This window comes from Schistocerca cancellata, chromosome 8, assembly GCF_023864275.1.
Source record: "Schistocerca cancellata isolate TAMUIC-IGC-003103 chromosome 8, iqSchCanc2.1, whole genome shotgun sequence".
Classification (NCBI taxonomy): Eukaryota; Metazoa; Arthropoda; class Insecta; order Orthoptera; family Acrididae; genus Schistocerca; species Schistocerca cancellata.
Genome location: NC_064633.1, coordinates 475,250,571 through 475,274,097, shown reverse-complemented (window position 1 = coordinate 475,274,097; position 23,527 = coordinate 475,250,571). Strand labels below are relative to the sequence as shown.

Genomic DNA, 23,527 nt, shown 5'->3' with positions numbered 1-23,527 from the left:
GACAGTGATCGACGCACAGTGGTTGTACAGCTAGTGGTTATCTGTGTTTTTCGTACTGCTACTGCTTTTGCAGTCACAGAGTCCATTCCCCTGTGGACGCAACTTATGACGTAGAAACAAACGTGTGACATCGGAACAAGACGGAGCCCGTGTGAGTGCGCAAACTGGTCACGTCAGGTTCTCCAAGTGGTGCGGAGATAAGAGGTGGTAACGTCAGACGAGGCAGCGATTGTGGCGCCAGGCGGGTCCGTTTGCGACAGCGGCAGCAGCAGCAGCAGCCGCACGACCGCACTTCCGGCAAGTGAGGCTGTCCGGCCGATCCGCCGGCGCGGCCCTCTTCCGGCCGGCTCAGTCCAGTCCAGTGCAGCGCGAGCGGTGACGGGTGCAGCGTGGCCACGCACGCGGCGCGCTGGTGTTCTCTGGAGGCCGGATGGCGGCCGCCGCCGTCGTCGTCAAGAAGCCCCTGGCGGGCGCGCCGGCCCCGCCCTCGAGACGCGAACGTCGACGGCCCCGCTGCCGCTGCTGTCAGCCCGCCGTCTCCGCCTGCCGCCGCTTCTGGGTATGTGCTCCGTACGCGCTGCGGTCGTCCGCTTAGCTCGACTGCGAGCTCGTCCTGTTACTGACCGATTCCATTCGCAGTGTACTAAACGGGACGGAACGCTAAAATAAACCACGGCGCATTTTAAATGGCGGAATTGACACACATCGTCAACGGAACGGAACAGAACGAGGTCTTTCGCGAAGGTTTCTTCACTCGTCAAGCGTCAATGTTTATGCTCGTGGAAGGGACGGTGACATCGTCTGCTAACATCGGAAGAAATCTCGCCACCTCACTCGCGCTATAGTTGTGCGTTTTGTGGTTTGTTGGTTTAAAAGGGGAGAGGGAGGGGGAGAAGGGACCAAACTGCTCGGTCATCGGTCCCTGCGACACTCATGCCCGAGGGAGGACTCGAACCTCCGCCGGGACCAGCCGCACAGTGCATGACTAAAGCTCCTAAGACCGCTCGGCTAATCCCGCGCGGCTGCGTTTTGTGCTTTTCTGCCTTGTAGCAAGGAGAGGTGCGCAGGAAGTGAGTTTTTGAAACCATCTATACGATGACGCAGTTTCGGGTCCCGGGTATATCACACCGCAGCCGTTCAACCTGGTGGTCACCCTGTGCGAGTAATACACGAAAAAAAAATCGTAGTTTTGCGTGGATGTTCTACAGGTAAGAGTGTATGTGTGTAGATATCGGTGTTGTAGTGCAGTTGTAAACATAGGAGCCTGACGTACAGATTGTTGTGGGTTCGATTCTCGTCAGGTGCTTCAATTTTTTTTTTTAATCTCTATCGAAATGACTTTGATCGTTACTTAATTCAATTAATTGCTTTAAACATATTTTTGACACATAATTTTAACATTCGTACTAACTTTTCCATTTGCGCATTATTTTTTATTCTCATCCTTTTTCATTTAGAATCTTTATACACGTCATTTTAATTACTTTTTGTATTAACTTTGATTTAATTCATCATCTTATATTTTTGTCCATGTTAATACATTTATTATTTCTATTCGTCATTTCGCTTCAATATCGTTTTAAGCCGGCCGGAGTGGCCAAGCGGTTCTACACGCTACAGTCTGGAACCGCTACGGCCGCAGGTTCGAATCCTGCCTCGGGCATGGATGTGTGTGATGTCCTTAGGTTAGTTAGGTTTAAGTAGTTCTAAGTTCTAGGGGACTGATGACCACAGCAGTTGAGTCCCATAGTGCTCAGGGCCACTTGAACCATTTTTTTATCGTTTTAATTATAATTCTATCATTTGCGTTATTAGTACATAGTGTATAGTTTTAAATATTTGTATCAGGATTACCATTCAAAAAATTTTACGTCTTATACGTAACGATAACACACTTTTGACATCATTGCACAGCCAATATAAAAAGATGATTTCATATTTTGTTCTTTTAAACGACAGATCGGCATTTTCAATGCTTTAAATATCATGATCGACAAATGAAAATTATTAAAATTAAATGCATAAAGATTCCAAACGAAAAAAGATAGGAAGAAGTAAGAGAAAATGAAAAAGTTGATACGATGATTAAAATAACGTGTCAAAGGATTAGAAAGTTAAAAAAATCACCTTTAAACTAAGTAATTGAATTAAATAGTCAATGTCATTCCGATAAATATTTACAAATATATTTTTTTAAATACCTGTCGAGATTCGAACTAACAACCTTTTACTCGTCAGGTTCGTACGTTACCGAGAACATCACAAGGTCGATATACCTAATGTTGTTAATTTTAAGGCTCTAGAATGTTACGAAAAATTAACAAATTTCGACGGTTACAACCAAACCAAGGTCCACCAAGATGAACGGTTGCGGCGGTGAGATACGTGGCACCCTGACCTACATTACCGTACAGATGGTTTCAAAAATCTGCCCTACCTTTGGGGAACTCTTCTTGTAAGTCGTTACCATATTGTTATCCTCGGTAGCATAATAGTAAAGTTGAAAACTACTATGGATCGTAATTCTTCGGGTTAGGTCACCACTCAGCCGCAGGATTTTTATCTGACATTTGTTTATATCTACATATATCTTATGGTGTGTGACGGCTGCTCTGTGTACATGTGTCACTTCCCCGTTTTTCCAGTTCCCGTCGCGAATAGATCGCTGGAAGCCTCCGTGTGTGCTCGAATCTCTCTAATTTTACATTCACGGTCTTTTCGCGAGATATACGTAAGACTCTCTTACAAATTTTGGTATATCCATTGTGGATGACGAACTGCGACTGTGATTTAAATTGGCGTTTATCTGGTAATAAATATGCAACTAGTCTTTTTTTACGATTTATTCAACCATGAACATGTTTTCCAGCTACTGCAGGTTCATCTTCAGATGGAGGTGTTACAGGAATATTATGTTGTGGACCATACAGAAAATCCACTACCTTATCAATTGAAGACATGAAGTCTGCATATGAGTCTGCAATCATTTTATTTTTATCACTTTTATTTTCACAAGTCAGTCTTGGTCACATAGATTTCTTTACACTTTGTGACTGGTTCGGCGATAAGCCGAAACCGGTCATAAATATTTATATTTACAACAGATCTGAAGATGAGCCAAAAACGGTCATAAAGTGTAAAGAAATCTATGTGATCAAGACAGACTTGTGAAAATAAAAGTGCTAAACCCACTACAAGTGATGTTACCATTAACAGTACCTCATGCCACGCGAACCAACTTAAAACTGTTTTCTTCAGGTCATCTGTAAACCATATGCCCCGCGCCTTATCAGTGAAAGATGCGTATAAAGAAATGAACATACTTAAATCTATAGCCCAAAATAATGCTTATAATGCCTCTGTGATAAACACCGTAGTTGAAAAAATCCAAATTAAACTCAAGGAACTACTATCACCATTAGAAACTAAGGAAGAAATGCCAAAATTTGTCTGTCTTCCGTTCCTTGTCAAAGTGTCATATAAACTTGCAAATCTTTTCAGACCACACCACATAAAATTATCCTTCCATACTGACAATAACTACAAAATGAAAATGTACACAATAATAAATCCACTGGAGCTTGACATAAAAGTTCTGACATATACAAACTCATATGCTTCTGTTCTTCCTTCTATATAGGCCAAACAGGGAGCAATTTTGCAACCCGCTGCAAAGAACATATGGATGCCCTTCGACTTAAAAACATAAATAAGTCCAGTTTTGCATCACATGTTGCTCATTATGAACACTCAGTTGATGATATCAATGACAGTCTTTCTATGCTACACATTGCTGAGGAAGGACTACAGGTGGACCTCCTTGAACAATTAGAAATTTTCGTCTACAAACTAAAATCACCCCAAAAAATTCTGAATGAACAGATTGAGTCAACACAAAACCTTTTCTTCCAGAATTTCTAGGATATGCTGGCACCAAAACAACAAAAATGACAATAATTCATCTTCTTGCATAAATCTTGTTCTTCTTGGCGCGGTATTCTGTAGCTTACAAAAAGTTTTTAATTATGTATTAAATATTCTCCTGTAGCTGTTTACCTTTTGTAAGCAGCTAGCAACATTTACTGAAATGTAAAATCTACTAGAAATATTCGTATCATAATACAATGCATCTCTTGCCAATGCATCTCTTGTAGTAAAGTGCAGTATCTGTCATATCCATATTCTTTGTAGAAACATCGAATGTTTACACCCAGTGTAAAACCAAGTGTAGCTACATACTGTGTTTATTTATGTATATAACTTAATAATGCACGTTATAAGAAGCATTCTGATGTGAATACCACAAGGCAGTGCACTACAAGTACCTAAAACATAAAAAACTTTCGGTTTCGCAAATGTTTTGTCACCGATTACTAAATTTCCGTCATTTTCGCCAGCAGCACCAGCATTGCATCTAGCTACACTTGGTCCACAACATAATGTTCCTGTAACACCTCCATCTCAAGATGAGCCTGCAGTGGCTCGAAAACATGTTCATGGTTGGATAAATCGTAAAAAAGCGACGGGTTGCATATTTATTACCAGATAAACGTCTTTTAGAAATGCACTCTCTCGGAACATCAATAGTAAAGTACACCGCGATACAGGACGCCTCTGTTGCAGCGTCTGCTGCTGGAGTCAAGTGAGCATCTCGCGCCGTTTTCGCCCTTTCTAAATAAAAAGAAAACAAACGCGTTGCTCTTCTTTGGATCTTCTTGATTTCCTTTATCAATGCTATGTGGTACGGGTCTCAGACAAACAGCGATATTCAGGTATCACCTCCTTCATTTCGAGAAATGTTTATAGATGTGCGAAAAATACCGAGTTGGGGGTGTAAGCTAAATTGTGGGTCCACCTATAGCTGGCTGGGAGGCCTTCAAACTAGTCTTCATGCTACTGAGTGCTTTACCTTGTTTTCGTGACATCTCGCAAAGGTTCCATGAAGACTTAGTATTTTTCCTTTGCATGTTCTTCGACAAAATGCCGGAATATAGTGTCAAAATTAAGGATTTAACATTGATAATGATTATTAATGGCCAAATCATTATTCATAGCCAATGTGCTTGACAAAATCTAAATGAAGACAGAATTCTGCCGAGAGCTGGATTGAAAAAAGCCTTAATGTAATTACTGAGTGTAGCCTATAAGGCTGTTAAAAATATTTATTACTGTTGCAATTTCAACATTTTGTTCGTTATCATTCATTGAGTGATGTTAAAGACCACTCTACAACACTAAAGTTGTGGCAATCTGGAGCACAGCTTTCAGCTTCCCGAATCCAAATACATATGGTTGTATAAGTATGCTCGGTATTCCACAGACCAATCTTTACAAAGTTAGAATAATCAAAGAATAAGAAAAGTGTCGTCCAAACATTTCAGAACGTGGAGAAAACATATACATAAAAACACACAACAGAATATCCAGGATCTGAGCCAGATGGAGCATGAGTATTGCGTAGGGAATGGGGAGATAACTATTAGTTACGCGGTGAACGGCGTAATAATAAAAAAATTGGCTCTGAGTACTATGGCAACATCTGAGGTCATCAGTCCCCTAGAACTTAGAACTACTTAAACCTAACTAACCTAAGAACATCACACACATCCATGCCCGAGGCAGGATTCGAACCTGCGACCGTAGCGAACGGCGAAATAGTTTTGAGATTTCACGACAAATGATTCTGCGTCCTCTCACCCCCTACAACCGACCCCCGATCCCAAATCTAGGAAACAATATTTTCGAATTCGGTATATAGTGCTTTTTCACCTAATCCGTTATATGTTTTTATTCTAAGTACAAAGCAGTATCTAAAACAACTACGAATTTCCTCTTCAGCAGAGATGATTTTCCTCACTACTAAAACGATTGTCATCTAATGAAAATTGTTTCACAAACTCATGATATTTATGCACAATTTAGGCTATTGCTTTGCCCAATTTTTGTAAAAACTAAATTATTTCTCAGCTTTCAGACATCTGGCGTCATTAGGGGAAAGAACGCTCTTATGACAAATATGGAAGTACTCGTGAAACCTTGACAATGTTTCACGAAAATAAAATAGACATTAAGGAGACACAAAAGCACAGAATCCACTATCATTATACGAGTGAGCGAGAATAGATTGTTTCCGTTGTCAGCACGCGATGCCACACTCTCCCCATCAACATGAACGTCCAAAACTTTCTTACTTGATGTTGACGCCCGCTCCTTTACATTGACAGTCTGCGCGGATGCCGGCGATGGAAATACGTTGTGAAAAGTTTTGACGTTCCGTTCCGACATGTGTGAATCGACAGTCAAGTCTCAGTGAAGAAGTGACATGGAACCAGCTACCACATTTGTTTCCACAGCAAGTTTCGGTCAAAGGCCACTATCAGACGACTGAAGATTTGTTCAATTTTCTACTTTCTATCTTGCAGGAAAAGTTTTCTTCATGTGGAGGATGTTACACGCAGATGCGAAACTAGCGTATGGCAGCTGGGATGTATTGGTTTGTGACAGTCGAGAATGAAAACGAACGACAAAAAGGAGAAGGGAAGAGGGAGGTGAAAGTAGGTGAGGTAAAAAGAAGACGAAGGAGAAGAGGAAGAAGAAGGAAAAGGAGTAGGGGGTAGTAAAACTGAAAGGCGGCGGAGGTTCCTGAAAGGAAATCATGTGACTGCCAACTGCCTCAATTGTCATGTAAACAGTGTACAGGAATAGTGATTTGGTGGGATTTACGTTAAAAATGTCAACATCGGTAACAGTATAAATCTATACGCCATTTTCGCAATCGTTTAATGTTGAGGTATTTCAAAAGCCTCAACATAAAAATACGACGATGGTGGGTATACATGCCAGATGATTCTTAGATTTGAGATGTGCCAAAGCGGTCGTTTGCAGTATGCCAGTTCATAATGTCCATTAGGCTGCAAATAAATAAGTTTTACAGTCAAAGGCGAGTATGATATCTTTTAAGAAATCTACCGTGCTTCTAAACGGGAACCACCTGTTGCCTACTACCCGATCAGTGACGCCATAGTGCGACTACCAATGTAGAATTTCGTGCCTCTGTTGCGACAGTGAGAGAAAAGGGAGAGGGGGGGGGGACTCTGTGACAGATTTCAGCCTACTTCTACTCTCCCGATTAGTTTAACATCCCCATCTCACGTATGATTGCCGGTCGGTGTGGCCGAGCGGTTCTAGGCGCTACAGTCCGGAACCGGGCGACTGCTACGGTCGCAGGTTCGAATCCTGCCTCGGGCATGGATGTGTGTGATGTCCTTAGGTTAGTTACAGTAGTTCTAAGTTCTAGGGGGCTGATGACCTCAGAAGTTAAGTCCCATAGTACTCAGAGCCATTTGTTGTTATTGTTGTTGGGCAAACCTTGACCTCTCTATACAATGTTCACCGCCCTCCGCCCCTCCCCTCCCCCCTACCGAATTCTTGCCTTCATTATCAAACTGATATTTTGGGCATACTACGTGGAAAATCAATGTAAGAAGAGACGTCTTGGGTGCATTAAGAAAAGGAGGAAGAAAATGACACTGCTGTGGTCGATATCAGTACGTTCACTTCTGGATAAATCGCCTTGAGACACAAAAGGGATCGAGCGCTTAGAGCTGTCAGGGAAGTACTGAGTCGCGATGAGGATGGTACATATTGTTTTTCTTGCATTTTGCAGATTTTCTCAGTATGTGATATAACAAGCAATGTATTCTTCTGTTTTCGCCACTTTCACAAAAGGACTGTTGCAGTATTTGCGTCATCGGACTGTTGCAGTATTTGCTACATCGGTTTTGTTTCTTTCAATTACATACATATTTTGACCCCTACTTCTGTACCCAGTACTATCTGACAAAAAGGTAAATCACATTTGACGTACTTTAATCATCTCACTCATTGCACAATTTGTCACCTCACATTTTGCCCCTGTTTTATGTTTTCGTCAGGTTGGTTGGTTGGTTGGTTTGGGGAAGGAGACCAGACAGCGTGGTCATCGGTCTCATCGGATTAGGGAAGGATGGGGAAGGAAGTCGGCCGTGCCCTTTCAGAGGAACCATCCCGGCATTTGCCTGGAGTGATTTAGGGAAATCACGGAAAACCTAAATCAGGATGGCCGGACCCGGGATTGAACTGTCGTCCTTCCGAATGCGAGTCCAGTGTCTAACCACTGCGCCACCTCGCTCGGTTTTTCGTCAGGTTGTGAACGTCTGCCTTCAGCTTGTTACGCGTGAAACCAGTCTTAAATAGCCGTTATTGTTGCCAACAAGTGAGTAATATGTGTCTAAGTCATATAAATATTAATAGAAAAAATTACAAATACGCCTACGAGCTACAAACATCCTTTTGTTGCGCAGATGATTGGCTTAGCCGCCTTCATCAACTCGTAAACACTGATATGAAATCATACACTGCCTGAACTCGAGCGAACTTTCACCTCACGAACCTACTCGTATGATCTGGCTGGAAGCTAGGGAAGTAGTGTAGCATTAGTTACACTGGGAAAGCAAGAAGGAAGGCTTGTAGCAACGAAATCAGTATTGAGATAGTGAAAAGCATTCTACGCTGTCTGACGAGGCGCCAGTTGAAAGAATTTAAAAAAGCATACAGTGTGTCCTACGGATGGGTTTACACTGATTGAACTTCAATAACTCGGACAAAAATACAAAGACTATGAATTTCAAAGTCAAATAGATGGTCACGACATTACTGATGATGTTTTTTAATGGTGAAGATGTTCAGAATGCCTTCCATCTGCAGCAACACAGCGGCTCTGCGTTATGGTTGCCATTGGAATGGATTCACAGGTAGTCACAATCGCCTCCCCCGCTGGCCCATCCACCACTCAATTAAACGTTTCGTACAGGAACTTTCGCACATCACGATGATAATGTGACGGTGTACCATCTTAGTGAAAAATATTTGGTTAATAGCTGGTACAATTAGTTCCTGCAGCATGGTGGGTACTTTACACATATCACTGTTCCTGAAGTACTCTGATAAACGTCCCACACCACGCTGATAACCCAGGAAGATTAACAGCTCGTTCTTCTGTAACAAGGGGAGTATTTCTTGTCCATTGGACATAGTTATGGCCACTGACGGTTCCATTCAACGTAAACGCCGCCTCATCAGATCAAACAGTGACATCAGCCAAGTATTCAGTATCCCAAATTCATTCACAAAATTCGAGGCGCCTATCCGGATCGTCCTCATTGATCGCGTGAAACAACCTAGGAATATAGGATTTCCACTCTGCTTACTTTAAAATGCGGCGAACACTTGATTTACTTAAACCTGATGCATGCACAGCTTGCCATGTGGACTTCTATGAAGATCTTGTGAAGGCCTCTACCACTGCCTTAACCCCTCTTTCGTCCGCTACTGATATCTTCTGCCACGCTGTCCCTTCTTCAGATAACGCGCATTTCCTTCCATCTCAACTCTGTCGCGTAGCTTTGTTATTGTTACACGTGACACTTGCTCAGTACCAAACTCTGCCCACCTTTATCTCTGCACTTCTGTGTTTTCCTATTCCCAGTCAACTTTATAATCCACTTTTTTTTCTTCAAGGACAAGTTTTCAGCCATTATCTTATTTACTTGCAGTTTATAGCAACTGAAGTCCGCCCCGATAGCTGAGTGGTCAGGGTGACGGATTGCAGTCCTACGGGCCCGGGTTCGATTTACGATGGGGTCGGGGATTTTCTCCGCGCAAGGACTGGGTGTGGTGCTGCCTTCATCATTTCATCCCCATCTGGCGCTCAGGTCGCCCAATGTGGCGTCGAGTGTAATAACACCTGCACCAAGGCGGCCGGACCTTCCCTGCAAAGCCCTCCCGGCCAATGACGCATAACGCTGATTTTCCATTTTTTTCTAGAGACTTGTCTTGAGAGCACCATATAATCACAATTGGATCAGGTTGTCATTAAAACGTTTTCAGTTATCAAAGTTCAAACAGTGTAAACTCCTTTGTGAGACACCCTGTGTCTGAAACTTCTTGGCAGATTAAAACTGTGTGCTGGACCGAGACTCGAATTCGGGACATTTTGCCTTTCGCGGGCAAGTGCTTTACCAATTGAGCTATCCAAGCACGACTCACGACCCCCCCAGCCGGCCGAAGTCTGGAACCGCAAGACCGCTACGGTCGCAGGTTCGAATCCTGCCTCGGGCATGGATGTTTGTGATGTCCTTAGGTTAGTTAGGTTTAACTAGTTCTAAGTTCTAGGGGACTAATGACCTCAGCAGTTGAGTCCCATAGTGCTCAGAGCCATTTGAACCACGACCCCTCCTCTCAGCTTCAATTCTGCCAGTACCTCGTCTCCTACCTTCCAAACTTCACAGAAGCTCTTCTGCGAACCTTGCAGAACTAGCAATCCTGGAAGACAGGATATTGCTCTATATCTGTGTGTTAACTGAAACAGTTCTCATATAGCGTGTATCGGAATCAGTTTTCCCCACACAGAAGGAAAAACTCCAATACAGAGACGTGACCGAAAATTCTTCGTTTGTAAAAGTACTTCTTTTAGAAGCTGTGTTGAAAGTGCTAGCCATTAACGTCCCGGGGAGCCGAGAGAATAACGCTACAAGAATTTACGATCCCCCAGTAAGTGTGTTCCCACGCGTGGTCACGCGAGAGGACGTAGCTGCAACAGGCCGCACCGGAGCTATTACGTTGTGATGGACTCCGTGCTGGGGACTCTCACTTCCAAATCCTTCCCTTATCACCACGTTACACCACTCGCAACTAAGTGCGACATCTACGTGCGTATCAAACGTTTCAGTTTGTGCTGTTTTACCGTTGCAGGCGGGGCAAATGAACGTAAATAATATTTACGAGCAGATATTTTGAGCAGTATGCATCTCAGTGACATATAGATGCCCAGCCGTTAACGTGGTTGTCAAGGATTTTTCCGTATGCAGGTCAACTAGAACAGAGTCTACTTCACTTCGAAAGGACGGCTGAGAAACTAGTTAAACATGAAGTGATGCCTGTGGCTCTTACACACATGTAAATAAGCCTTGCCGATATGAGGAAAGCCAAGTGAAAGTAGAAGTCATGCGCTCACCCACACTGTGGCCTTTGGCGACGCCGACCTGTGTCGCAGCATCACCTTTCGAATCTCGAAACAGTCGTGTGTCTGTCTACGTGAGGAGACTATCAACATTTTGACCGTTGTCACTTGTATCGTCACAAGTGCGGCACGAATCAGAGCGGTATTTATGTGACTGAAGCTGCGAGAAACTCGCGTGAAATCACACTTTTTATTCTTGTAATGCTATAAAGATGAGACGAGGAAGCTCGTTCTATTGTGCGTATGATGTGCGTTATTTGCAAAGCAGCAATGCAAAGGTTGCGCATCAGACGTGCTGAACACGTATAGGTACAGATGCGTGACTTCGGATTGTCCATGCAGCACACTCAGTTATAAGACAGTACTGGAGAATTGACTGAAAACGTGTATTTCTTTTCTCGTGCCAGTCTTGCTCTAAAATGAGTTTAATATCCTTTGTTTTTACCGAGCCATATACCGTGTCGATTCTTTGCGACAAGTTGAACTGCACGCTGGTCGTACATTCTCTGCCAGTGTTCTTACACGAGCCAGCCGCAGTGACCGAGGGGTTCTAGGCACTTCAGTCTGGAACCGTGCGACTGCTATGGTCGCAGGTTCGAATCCTGCCTCAGGCATGGATATGTATGATGTCCTTAGGTTAGTTAGGTTTAAGTAGTTCTAAGTTCTAGGGGACTGATGACCTCAGATGTTAAGTCCCATAGTGCTTAGACCCATTTGAATCATTTTTTTGTTCTTCCACGAAGATGTCTTAATGGCCCGATTCAATAGCGCCTACATGCAACAAGCGGTACATTTCCCTTCCTGATGACACTAGTTTTAATCTATTGCAACTAATCCTTTTCTGTGTAGTCCGAAGTTCCAGTGACGAACCCTTTAACGTCGACATGGAAATGTGGTATTGACGACGGCAGTTCCAAAGACCTAGAAAATGTCATTAGATTGCGTGTCATATTTCTGCACTCTGTCACCACAGGAAAAACAGCTTTGTTTCAAAAATGGTTCAAATGGCTCTGAGCACTATGGGACTTAACATCTGAGGTCATCAGTCCCCTAGAACTTAGAACTACTTAAACCTAACTAACCTAAGGACATCACACACATTCATGCCCCAGTCAGGATTCGAACCTGCGACCGTTGCGGTCACGGAATCGCCTAGAACCTCACGGCCACACCGGCCGGCCTTTGTTTCAGTATGCTACTTACAAGAGCGAAATATAGGTGGAGATCAGAAAGTTTCTGTTCGAAGGCCGTACAGTCCGGAATCGGTATTCCAACTAGGCGAAATCGCCGCGAGCATTGCCGGCCGGGATGGACGAGCGGTTCTAGGCGTTACAGTGTGGAACCGCGCGACTGCTACGGTCGCAGGTTCGAATCCTGCCGTGGGCATGAATGTGTGTGATGTCCTTAGGTTAGTTAGATATCATGAATAGGTAATGCTCACAATGAATCTGGTAAAGTGTAAGGAGGAATCTTACCAAATTTTAAAAATACAAAAAACCTCGATGCTAAAATACTGTTGAAAATACTGACGTATCGCTAATTGTCTATAAAACTGGTCCTCCAAGTGATTGCACTGAAATGAATTAAGTGGAGTTACAATACAAACCGATAGAAGGCTTATGGAAGAAAGTACTAAGTAGAGTTATATCACAAACCGACAGATGGCACTGATTATGGTGAAAAAATTCAGATTGTAGTTATGGTAACAAAATTCAGTCTATACATATATTGCAAATACAAAGGTCATAATACATCTCTCAGTTAAACTTATTTACAAAGGCATACAGCAGGATGCAAATGCAAGAAGTACAGTGATGAAATGAGTAAGATTACTTTACATTGTTCTTTAACATTGAGGTGACAGCATAGTACCTTCTCTGTCGCTCACGTTTCTCCGTTACAGAAAACCACACAAAGCATTATTACATCCTGTGAACAGCGATTCGCATGTTTTCGTATCCACATGTTGCTTCGTAACTTTCGACCTATTCGCTTCTGTACCTGGGTTCCCTGTCAGAAGATAATTCGTTAGCGTTTGTGCATTACCTCTAAATGAACACATCGTCGTTGTAGTAACATCCTGTAAGTGTGATGTAGACAGGGTTACGCGACATTTCGCTAAAAGTTGGTTCCTGGGAAAAATGTGAGGACCAGAGCGGTAACCATGTTTTCTGTGGAGTAGCGGCAATGAAAAATAGTGTTGAACTTTCGGCACCAGCCCCCTTATGGCACCGCACCTTGTGGTTTCCAGGGAACCGCATTATTTGAGCAGCATGCAGCCAGTACTGGTGACGCGTTCAGTATTACTGTTGGTAGCCCCCTCTCTGTTGTTAAACACTCCGCCTTGGCCCTCATGCTGCGTGTATCCTCTCGCTAATCAAGTTCGCAGCGCCCGCATGCAGGCTATGTGCCCTTCGGCGGGTATCTTATCGCATTTGTGACGACTCGCAGCTGACGCATCGGAACCGCAAGCCCGGGCTATCTCAACTCTGTAGTTTCCTCCAAAGTGCTGTTACTGTGAAGCCCACTGAATCACACCGACACTTTCTGTCAAAACTGTTCTGCAGAACCCACTCGCCAGACAATGAACGCCGTTGATTTCCTAGCGAGGTAATAAACCGTACCTCGCACAAAGAACGAGTGCGCAATGTGTTTTCATAGTCCATTAAATACTAAATTTACGTCTCGAAATTATTACGTACCGGAATTAACAGGGCTCGGAGCTGTTACGCCTCGTAATTATGCACTCGATATCTGAAGTCTGTCTCTAGAGGTCAGTGTCTCTGTGACTCATTTTAAGTGACGCCTTCCGTTTTTTTCATTTCCGTGTTATTTCGCGACCACGTGTGAAACGTCCCCTTAGAACAATTATACAAGACTGTGCTTAAACTGACACACAATATTTTGTAGCGCAACGCAATCTGACTTTCAAAAATCCCTACAAAAGAATGGCCCTGACTAACATTAACCTATACCTTTCACAAATCACTTACCTCACAAAAATCTCCGTTACTCGAACTACTGCAATACGGCGAGCGCCACTACTGCCAGCTAAATAAAGGATTCAAACTACTGAAGGCACTAACTACTGATAGGCATAGTTAGCAAATGAAAGATTTTAATAGAGAACAAACAATGTATTTACCTTAATAGTCATCAAAAGTCATAATATATACAGCAGCTCATGACATCCATTTTTACAAATTTCAAAACTCCGCCATCTCTCTCCCCACATCCACCACTGCTGGCGGCTCACCTCCAACTGTGCGCAACGCTATGCGCTGTTCACATCCAGCTGCCGCTGCCCAACACTACAATGGCAGACAACAATGCAAACTAGCCACAGACTGTCCACAGCACAGCCAGTGATTTTCATACAGAGCGCTACGTAACGTTGCCAATAAGAAAACATAAACAGCCTACTTACACGTGGAGTACCTCAAAATGTGAGATGTTTTAAACGAATATACTGTTACTTGAGCGGTTTACGTTTACATATACGTCATGCTTAGTTCACATTAACACTTTGGCTGTACGGCGTTCTGAAAAAGAAACACCTATTCTTAGGCACAAGTCACAAGTCTTCTCTGTGCGAAAAGAAGTTATCAACAAAAAAGAATCAGAATCTATCCATATTACTAATTCCCATATTAAAATGTTAAAGTTTTTTTGATTTTGTCAAATTTCTTTGAGCAAAGTACTTCGCTGGAGTTTATACTGTCGTTAAATTTTTTGTCGTGAGTACTGGAGTGCGAATGCTGAACAGTTAATCGTCTCTGCAGCAGCATTTAATGCAATATTTGAGGGGTCATGTCACGGATTGCGCGGCCCATCCCGCCGCTGGTTCGAGTCCTCCCTCGGGCATGGGTGTGTGTGTTGTTCTTAGCGTAAGTTAGTTGAAGCTAATTTAAGTAGTGTATAAGTCTAGAGACTGATGACCACAGGAGGTTTGTCCCTTAGCAATTCACACACATTTGAACATTTGGATGTAATATTGGCGGGGAGCGCATTGTTAAGAAGAAAGAGAAATAGAAACGAAAGTACGTGAAACCGTGGACGGCGAGAAGTCCGAGGGGTTCACTGGAATTTGCTTCGTGAGCTACTGTTCGAGTACGTAAAGAGCTAAGAAAGTGACAATGGACGAACAAACCTTTTAATTTGCGGTATATTAATAATTTTTACTTATGGGCCGTCTGACAGCAACTGAATAAAACACAATTTTAGTGCCATATGCGTTTCGCCTTTATTTTCTGCAAGGCATCATCAGTGGCCTGGAATATGTACATATGTTAGCTATTTTATTTACATTTTTGTCACTGTGCCTATAGGTTATAAACAGTTCTGGTGGTTGGTATTTCCTATTAAGTAGTAATGGCTTGGTTCAAATGGCTCTGAGCACTATGGGACTCAACTGCTGTGGTCATAAGTCCCCTAGAACTTAGAACTACTTAAACCTAACTAACCTAAGGACAGCACACAACACCCAGCCATCACGAGGCAGAGAAAATCTCTGACCCCGCCGGGAATCGAACCCGGGAACCCGGGCGTGGGAAGCGAGAACGCTACCGCACGACCACGAGATGCGGGCTAAGTAGTAATGTTTTGAACTGTACTTACAGGTTGCGTGGACAATTTCCTACATATTACGCTCCTGTTGCATTTTTGGTGTTGTTCTTCTTCTTATGAACGCCAATTTGCGGTTTTTTTTCGCCATTCCACAACACTATGCACAGAACGCTTGTTTTAAAGCAATGTTTTGGTTTCTGTTGACGACTGTCAAATGCTTTTGCCAAAGATCGAATGTTAGTGCCAAATTTATGAGTGTAACTATTGAAGTATCTGTGGTCTGTTAGTGTATGCATTTGTGTGTGCGTTTGTGTATATGTGTGTGTGTGTGTGTGTTTTTTTTTTTGGTGTGATATATATTTTTTTGTGCTATGTGTGTGTGTGTGTGTATGTTTTTTTTTCCCTGTGTGTGTGTGTGTGTGTGTGTGTGTGTCTCCAGATGATGTGGGGAAGAGTTCTCTTTCTTTTTGTTTTTTTTTATTACTTTTTGTTTTATGTTATCATTTCCTTTACTAAGTGTAGTAGGGAGCCTGTGCTGATGTGTGTTTGTTCATTTATCACATGTTTGTTTTCTGCTTTGGCTTTCTGAATGTGGAAGTTTTCTTGCATTTGTATAAGATGTTTGTCATGGTTGCTTATTCTCATTATTTTCATTTCTTGTTCCATGTTTGTAGGATGATGGTTGTAGTGTTTCAAATGCTCTGCAAATGTGGAATGGTTTGTTTCATACTTCCAACATCTGATATGTTCTTTGTATCTTGTTTGAAAATTCCTGCATGTCATGCCTATGTATACTGCATCACAACTTTGACATTCAAGTTTATATATTCCTGATTGTTGGAATTTGTCTCTCTTGGTAGCTGGCTGGCTTAGGTGTGATTGAAGGGTTTGCGCTTATGAAAGTTGCTCTTCGTATTTAGAACAAGATGCTCATTTAACAAACGGGATTTCTACTAAAGATTGTTTCTCAGCTAAGGTAAGATTTTTAGCAACAGACGAAATCTAGTCGAGCTTGCAATATAGTACTCGTATTCCACCGTGTACCATTTCGTGTCTTGTTCCAAAAACCTGTGAATCAGTGAAAATCACTCAAGGAAGAACTTATGAAGGTTAGGTTACATTATTTAAAGTAACAAATAAATACATTTATTCCACTTACGTGCAACGTATTGACAACACTTTTATTTCCACTTTGCCAGAGACACCTTGCTTTACTAAATTTCTTCGTTATGTCGTCCACAGTTCAGCCACTTCGAATACAGCTATTTCTTAATAACAGTCTACCCGCTTATTGCAGTTGTTGTGACCGATGTGTTCGGTTTTACGAAGAATGTGCCATTTTTCATACTTTGAAACTTTCAGTGTAGTGCTAGCCGCACACCAAATAAACTTCGAAGTCATTTTACAGGTTAAAATCAGCTGAAGCGAGTCGAACAAGTATCCAATACAGCGGTCTTTGGTCAAAGTTAGGCCCCTGCTCTAACTCTGAACAAAGATCTTTAATGAAAGATACCTTAGTACACTGTCGAAGGTTTGACCAAAGGGCTTTGATCAAAGATGTTTGCAAAAGAAATTCGACATTTTAATACGGGCCTAAGCTACTACCAGGAACCAAGGACCCGGTACCACATCCAGGCTTCCTACCTAATATGTGGGGAACAAAAACTTGATTTTCAATAGTTCGCATAATTAATGCCCGAGATTAAAAATTTTAAATCTGCGATCGTGTACCCATTAAGAGGTATACTCTTATGTTAAAAGTATAACGCAGTGAGGCAAGTATTACAGTTAGAAACTGTGAGTTTTTCTTGAGGCAGCATCACTGATGGTGCACATATACCCGTGCTTTATTCATCCAGTGGTTGAGAATGAGAGTACTCAGAGACTTCCAACACAGTTGACACAAAATTTCAAACCTTTACGAAACTTTTTCTTGCTCACCCCCCCGCCCTCCCACATACACAAAATGATAAAGGGAAAAACGTTTATCGTTATTACGTTTTCGCTGTTCATGCAGTATAACTTCAGCGTCAGACGTGAAGTTTTAATTTAATGATTCTTTAGTACTAACTCTATTCGTAAAACATTTTTCAGACAGTGCCTACATGTATCATTGAACGTTGCCGCAAAATTATGTCACTGTGCGACACATAATTCAGGAGATATGACGTCATAAATAATTGAATGATTGAGAACTGCCGGCCGGAGTGGCCGAGCGGTTCTAGGCGCTACAGTCTGGAACCGCGCGACCGCTACGGTCGCAGGTTCGAATCCTGCCTCGGGCATGGATGTGTGTGATGTCCTTAGGTTAGTTAGGTTTAAGTAGTTCTAAGTTCTACGGACTGATGACCTCAGATGTTAAGTCCCATAGTGCTCAGAACCATTTGAACCATTTTGATTGAGAACTGATTTTGCTTAAAATGGAGGACAAATTACCCACACTACATTACCCACGGTTTCATAAAGAGAGCACTTAGCGGTTTCCAACAAACTTAAGGCATAATTCGATACATTTCCTGAACTTTCCTTCGCTTTCAAGCTTAAAGTCAAATATTTAACACAGTAGCTCAGTTGTAAAGAAATCAGACGTTTGGAACTGTTTTATACATGGCACTTCGTTTCTTTAAAGAATCCGGGTTTCACTGGTAATTCGCTGAAGAGGCTATGGAATATTTTCTGGATGCATAACTTGCTTCTTTCTCCGACCGAGAAGGTGAAGTCGCCAACAGCACAAGTAATTTTTTATTGTTATCTATGAACGTTACCGTTTGCATCCACAGTGTGACCATTTGCGAACGATAAGCTTCGTAAAGAAGTAAATAGAGAGTAGAGCCGTAGTTCATGCCTAGCTGCTCTGACTGTTTGGTACAGGGCAACTGATGTACGTAGTATTACACGCTTCTGTAAGTATGCTGTAGCATCTGGTAGTTTCATGACTTTGAGCTCACTTAAAACAGATAGGTGCGTGTAGACAATACATAGCACTTTCACATGTTATCTTATTCACTATTAACAGTGAAAGGACGTACCTTTACTCGGTCTCGTAATGTTGTTCTTGTTCTTGTTATCTTCATTCTGAAGACCTTGTTTTCCTTGTTTCCACTCTAGTATAACATGTGCAATCCTCTTCATCTCTCCATAACTACTGCAACATACTTGAAGCTGCTTACTGTAGTCAAACGCGGGTTTCCTTCCACAATTTTAGGCCCCATTTACCCCTGCAGTAGTAAAATCACTATTCTTTTTGCCCCAGAACAAGTCTTATTAATATAGCTCTCCTTTAAATCAAATGGGGTCATAAGTTTTTTGTAATATTCATCTCTTTTGTTTTGCATCAACCAAAAAAACAATCCAGTGGAAAGAAATTAAGCAGTTTGTACACTCTTCTGTATCTTCGTGCAGAAGTCACAAGACCTAGACATAGGGTGTAAGCGACCTGAAAGTCCAGAGGGAACCATTGTTTACGTTGTGAGTACGGAATTGTGAGTATGGAACCAACCAAAAGTTTGTATAATATTTTACAGAAATAAAAAAAGGAAACCCACTGATGATGACTCACTGGTGTCGAAATATGTTTGAGTAAGGAGTTCCCTTTCTTTAAAAAAAGAAAAGAAAAAAGAAAAACACTGTGTTTTGCAGAAGGGGGAGTTCTTCTAAAAATCCCAAACTTAATTCACATACACGCAAAAATGCCATCAGGAGCTTTTAGAAATGATTATTTTCTCTCTGGTGTTGGAAACATGCACGAATAGGAGCGGCCGATTGAGAGTACAGCGTCGCAGTACAAACAAGCTACTGTTTGGCCACGATTCTGTCTGGCATTCGGCTGAAATCGAAAAGCGGTCACGTGACGTCCCTCGCACATGTGGTGTGATCTTCGTCTTGGCTGACAAATTTACGAAAGCCTTGTTACCGAATCGATCGCAACTAAATATTTGTGACATGCAAGACTATAAATATGATTGCTGCTCATTTCATTCGCAGTTGTGCTCTTAGTTTCCTGCCCAACCAAATCCTCGAAAATCGCGTCATATTCTGAATAAACAGCAAAGTGTTGGTGACAAGCAAGACTACACACATGATTGCCCCTCGTATTACTCGCAGCACTTTATGCTGCCTAAGCACACCGTCGGAAATCGCAACATATTTGAAAAAATCAAATCTTTGTGACAAGAAGGAATATAAATGTCAGCGTTGGTTATTTCATTCGCAGCAGTTTCATCTTAATTTCTTTAATCACACAGAAGTCACAAAACGGAAAGAATTCATTACTGACAGAGCACGCTCTTGTACACTCGCTGATTCAAAATTACTGTTACATGCTTCTAGGGGCTATAGAGGGGACTTAGTAGATGTAGTTTTAATAAGAAATCCATATCTGGAAATGTAACGTTTGGATGTAAAATCACTTTGAGGATCCGATGACTTTCAAATATCCTGCTTCACAGTACGCACACAGCAGAGACACACTCCTGTGTGCTGTAGGAGCACAAGGCATGGGCAATATTTTGAGTTCTCTGCTGTGTGACGAAAGGCGTCGCCTTCAAAATCGAGAGTGTATCGCGTGTGTAGAGCACCACAGCCAGCCCTATTATTTTCGAACGTACCAGTTTGCCACTGCCGTTGTTTTAGTCGGTAGGAGATGTTATTCGATGTCATAATTACAACAGGGACCGATGACGTCGCCTTGCTCTCAACTTGTGTGAGTACCGTGAAGCGGCAGATCTGAAAGCGATACGATCAAACGGTACTTTCCCGGGCATGGGTTCCTTTATCAAAGCTTCATCCTTTACATCATCTATACAATCCCTAGAAGCTTGCAATAGGAATTTCGAATCACCCTGCATAAATAAAATCGAATATTGCAGAACATACTTCCGTTACATGAATAAGAAGCTCCCAGAATGTGTTACAAAAGCGGACACGAATCTACGACCTTCAGCTGTACAACGTCATGTCTCTAACTACAGGAGCAATGCTTTAAAATTTTTCATAATGAATTTTCTTAGGTCTTTTACAGACGATATGCGATTGACATTTCACTATAAATGATCGCACCTAGAGCGATAAATCTTAATCGCATCTTTGCCTTAAAACGGCGCACTGTCGTACTACGGAAACAATAATATTATTCACCAAGCATGGCGTCTCAGATGCAGCGAGCGAAGGACATAACGTGACCGCTTTCCTATTTCAGCCGAATCCCAGGTGCACTTCCCATTTCGAGTCACACGCTGTTGAGCAGCGCAGGTTACATCCAATAGGCTCGTGGTGTATGGCTGTGAGAGCGGCGCGTTTTTTCTGCCGCAGCATTGGCAGAACTGGTCGCTCCGGAAGCCAGACGAGTTTCCTGCCGCAGCTGTCGCTGGCTCGCCGCGCGATCGCCAACCCTACCGCAACACCCTGCCCCCTCTTCCCTTCCCCCCCCCCCCCCAGCGCCGTTTCCCTGTCTGTCTGGCCGGTGCGGCAATCGACACAGCCGAGAGCCTTCATCGCTCCGCACTGAACAGCGCGCAGTGTGACGTCAGAGAGAGGCTACAGAATTAGAACCAAAAGAAGTGGAGCAGCTCCCACTCACCCGCATTTGCGTGGCGTCCTTCTCAAAAAGTTCTACTGCCACCTGTGCCAAAGGATTAACTTTCTGTCGAGGTTCTCAGGATGATGGTCTGTGACATCCACACATCTGATTGTGTACACTCATTGATTTGTCTCCATTTAGGAGGTATTAGAGGAAGTGCAAAATGCCTAAACAGGAATGTCAAGAGGATAAATGTAAGGATTTAGAAGCATATTTCACTAGGGCAAAGGTGGATACCGCTCACAGGAAACTTAAAGAGGCCTTTGGAGAAAAGAGAAGCAGCTGTATGAATATCGGGAGGTCAAATGGCTCTGAGCACTATGGGACTTAACTCCTGAGGTCATCAGTCCCCTAGAACTTAGAATTACTTAAAACTGACTAACCTAAGGACATCACACACATCCATGCACGAGGCAGGATTCGAACCTGCGACCGTAGCGGTCGCACGGTTCCAGAATGTAGCGCCTAGAACCGCTCGGCCACCCCGGCCGGCACGGGAGGTAAGATGGAAAGCCAGTACTAAGCAAAGAAGGGGAAACTGAAGGATGGAAGGAGTACATATAGGGTCTGTACAAGGGAGATGAACTTGAATGCAATATCACAGAAAGGGAAGAGGGCGTAGATGAAGATGAGGTTGGAGGTATAATACCACGTGAAAAATTTGATAGAGCACTGAAAGAACTCAGTCGGAAAAATGCCCCTATAGCAGGCGACATTTCGTCAGAACTACTGATAGCCTTGGAAGAGCCAGCCACGACAAAACCACGCCATCCGATGTACAAGATGTATGAGACAGACGAAACACCCTCAGAATTCAAGAAAAATGTAATAATTCCAATGCCAAAGAAAGCAGATGCTGACAGATGTAAATATTACCGAACTATCAGTTTGATAAATCACGGTTGCAAAATACTAGCACAAATTCCTTGTAGAGGATTGGAGAAACTTGTAGGAGGCGATCACTGGGAAGATCAGTTTGGATTCCGGAGAAATGTAGGAACACGCGAGGCAATACTGACCCTTCTCTTAGCAGTTAGTTGAAGGAAAGGCAAAAAATTTTGAGGATGTTGACTGGAATACTCTTTTTGAAATTCTGGAGGTAGCAGGGGTAAACAGTTGTAAAACTGCATGTACAGAAACCAGATAGCAATTATAAGAGGCGAGGGGCATGAAAGGGAAGCAGAGGTTGGGAAGGGACTAAGGCGCGGTAGTAGTATATGCCCAACGCTATTCAATCTGTACACTGAGCCACCAGTAAAGGAAATGTAGAAAAATTTGGAGTAGGAATTAAGGTTCAGGGAGAAGAAATAAAAACTTTGAGGTTCGTCGATGACACTGTAAATCTCTCAGAGACAGCGAAGAACTTGGTGGAACAGTTGAACGGAATGGACAGTGACTTGAAAGGAGGATATAAGATGAACATCAACAAAAGCAAACCTAGGATAATGGAATGTAGCAGAAATAAATCAGGTGATGCTGAGGGCATAAGAGACACTAAAAGCAGTAGATAAGGTTTGCTATTTGGGCAGCAAAATAACTGATGATGGCAGAGGTAGACATGATATAAAATGTAGAGTGGCAAGAAAAGCGTTTCTGAAGAAGAGAAATTTAACATAGGATTTAGATTTAAACATAGAAAGTATTTTCTGAAGGTATTTGTCTGGAGAGCAGCCATGTCTAGAAGTGAAACATGGAAGATAAACAGTTCAGACAAGAAGAGAATAGAGGCTTTTGAAATGCGGTGCTACAGAACAATGCCGAAGGTTAGGTGGGTAGAGCGTGTAACAAATGAGGAGGTACTGAATAGAACTGGGAGACAAGAAATGTGTGGCACAGCTGACTAAAAGAAGGTGTCGGTTGGTAGGACACATTCTGAGACATCAAGAGATGACCAGTTTAGTATTGGAGAGAAGTGTGGGAGGTAAAAATCGTATTGGACAGCCAAAAGATGAATACAGTAAGCAGATTCAGAAGAATGCAGGCTGCAGTAGTTATTCGGAGGTGAAGACGCTTGCACAGGATACAGAAGCATGGAGACCTGTATCAAGCCAGTCTTCGGACTGAATATCACTACCACAACAGGAAAACCAAAAATTTTGATTGGTAGAGTTTTTAAGGCAGAAGGAAAACAGTGCCACAGCGTGCACTGTGGGGAAAACTAACCTCAGCGACAGTCTGGACGGGTAGGCGAATTTGTGTTGCCAGCAGCGATAGTTCATGCACAGGTGTAGGGATATGTTAGTAGCAGCTGCGCTAATGCTGTGTCTGGGCGCTGACAATGCTGCACTGTCCTCGTTTTTGTAACAAGTCTAGGTTATCATCAG

General features: G+C 42.7%; 1 protein-coding gene across 2 annotated transcripts in view; it reads left to right on the top strand.

The window, feature by feature from the left end:
• The first annotated feature begins 376 nt into the window (after positions 1-376).
• LOC126094488 (uncharacterized) overlaps positions 377-23,527 on the top strand; it is a 271,037-nt gene continuing 247,886 nt past the window's right edge. The window contains exon 1 of one of the 2 annotated variants that reach the window (XM_049908888.1): positions 377-559. In XM_049908888.1, the coding sequence (XP_049764845.1) occupies positions 431-559 (129 nt within the window). In that variant the 5' untranslated portion in view covers positions 377-430. The remainder of the gene's footprint in view (positions 560-23,527) is intronic. The other variant, XM_049908889.1, reaches the window with a different exon arrangement.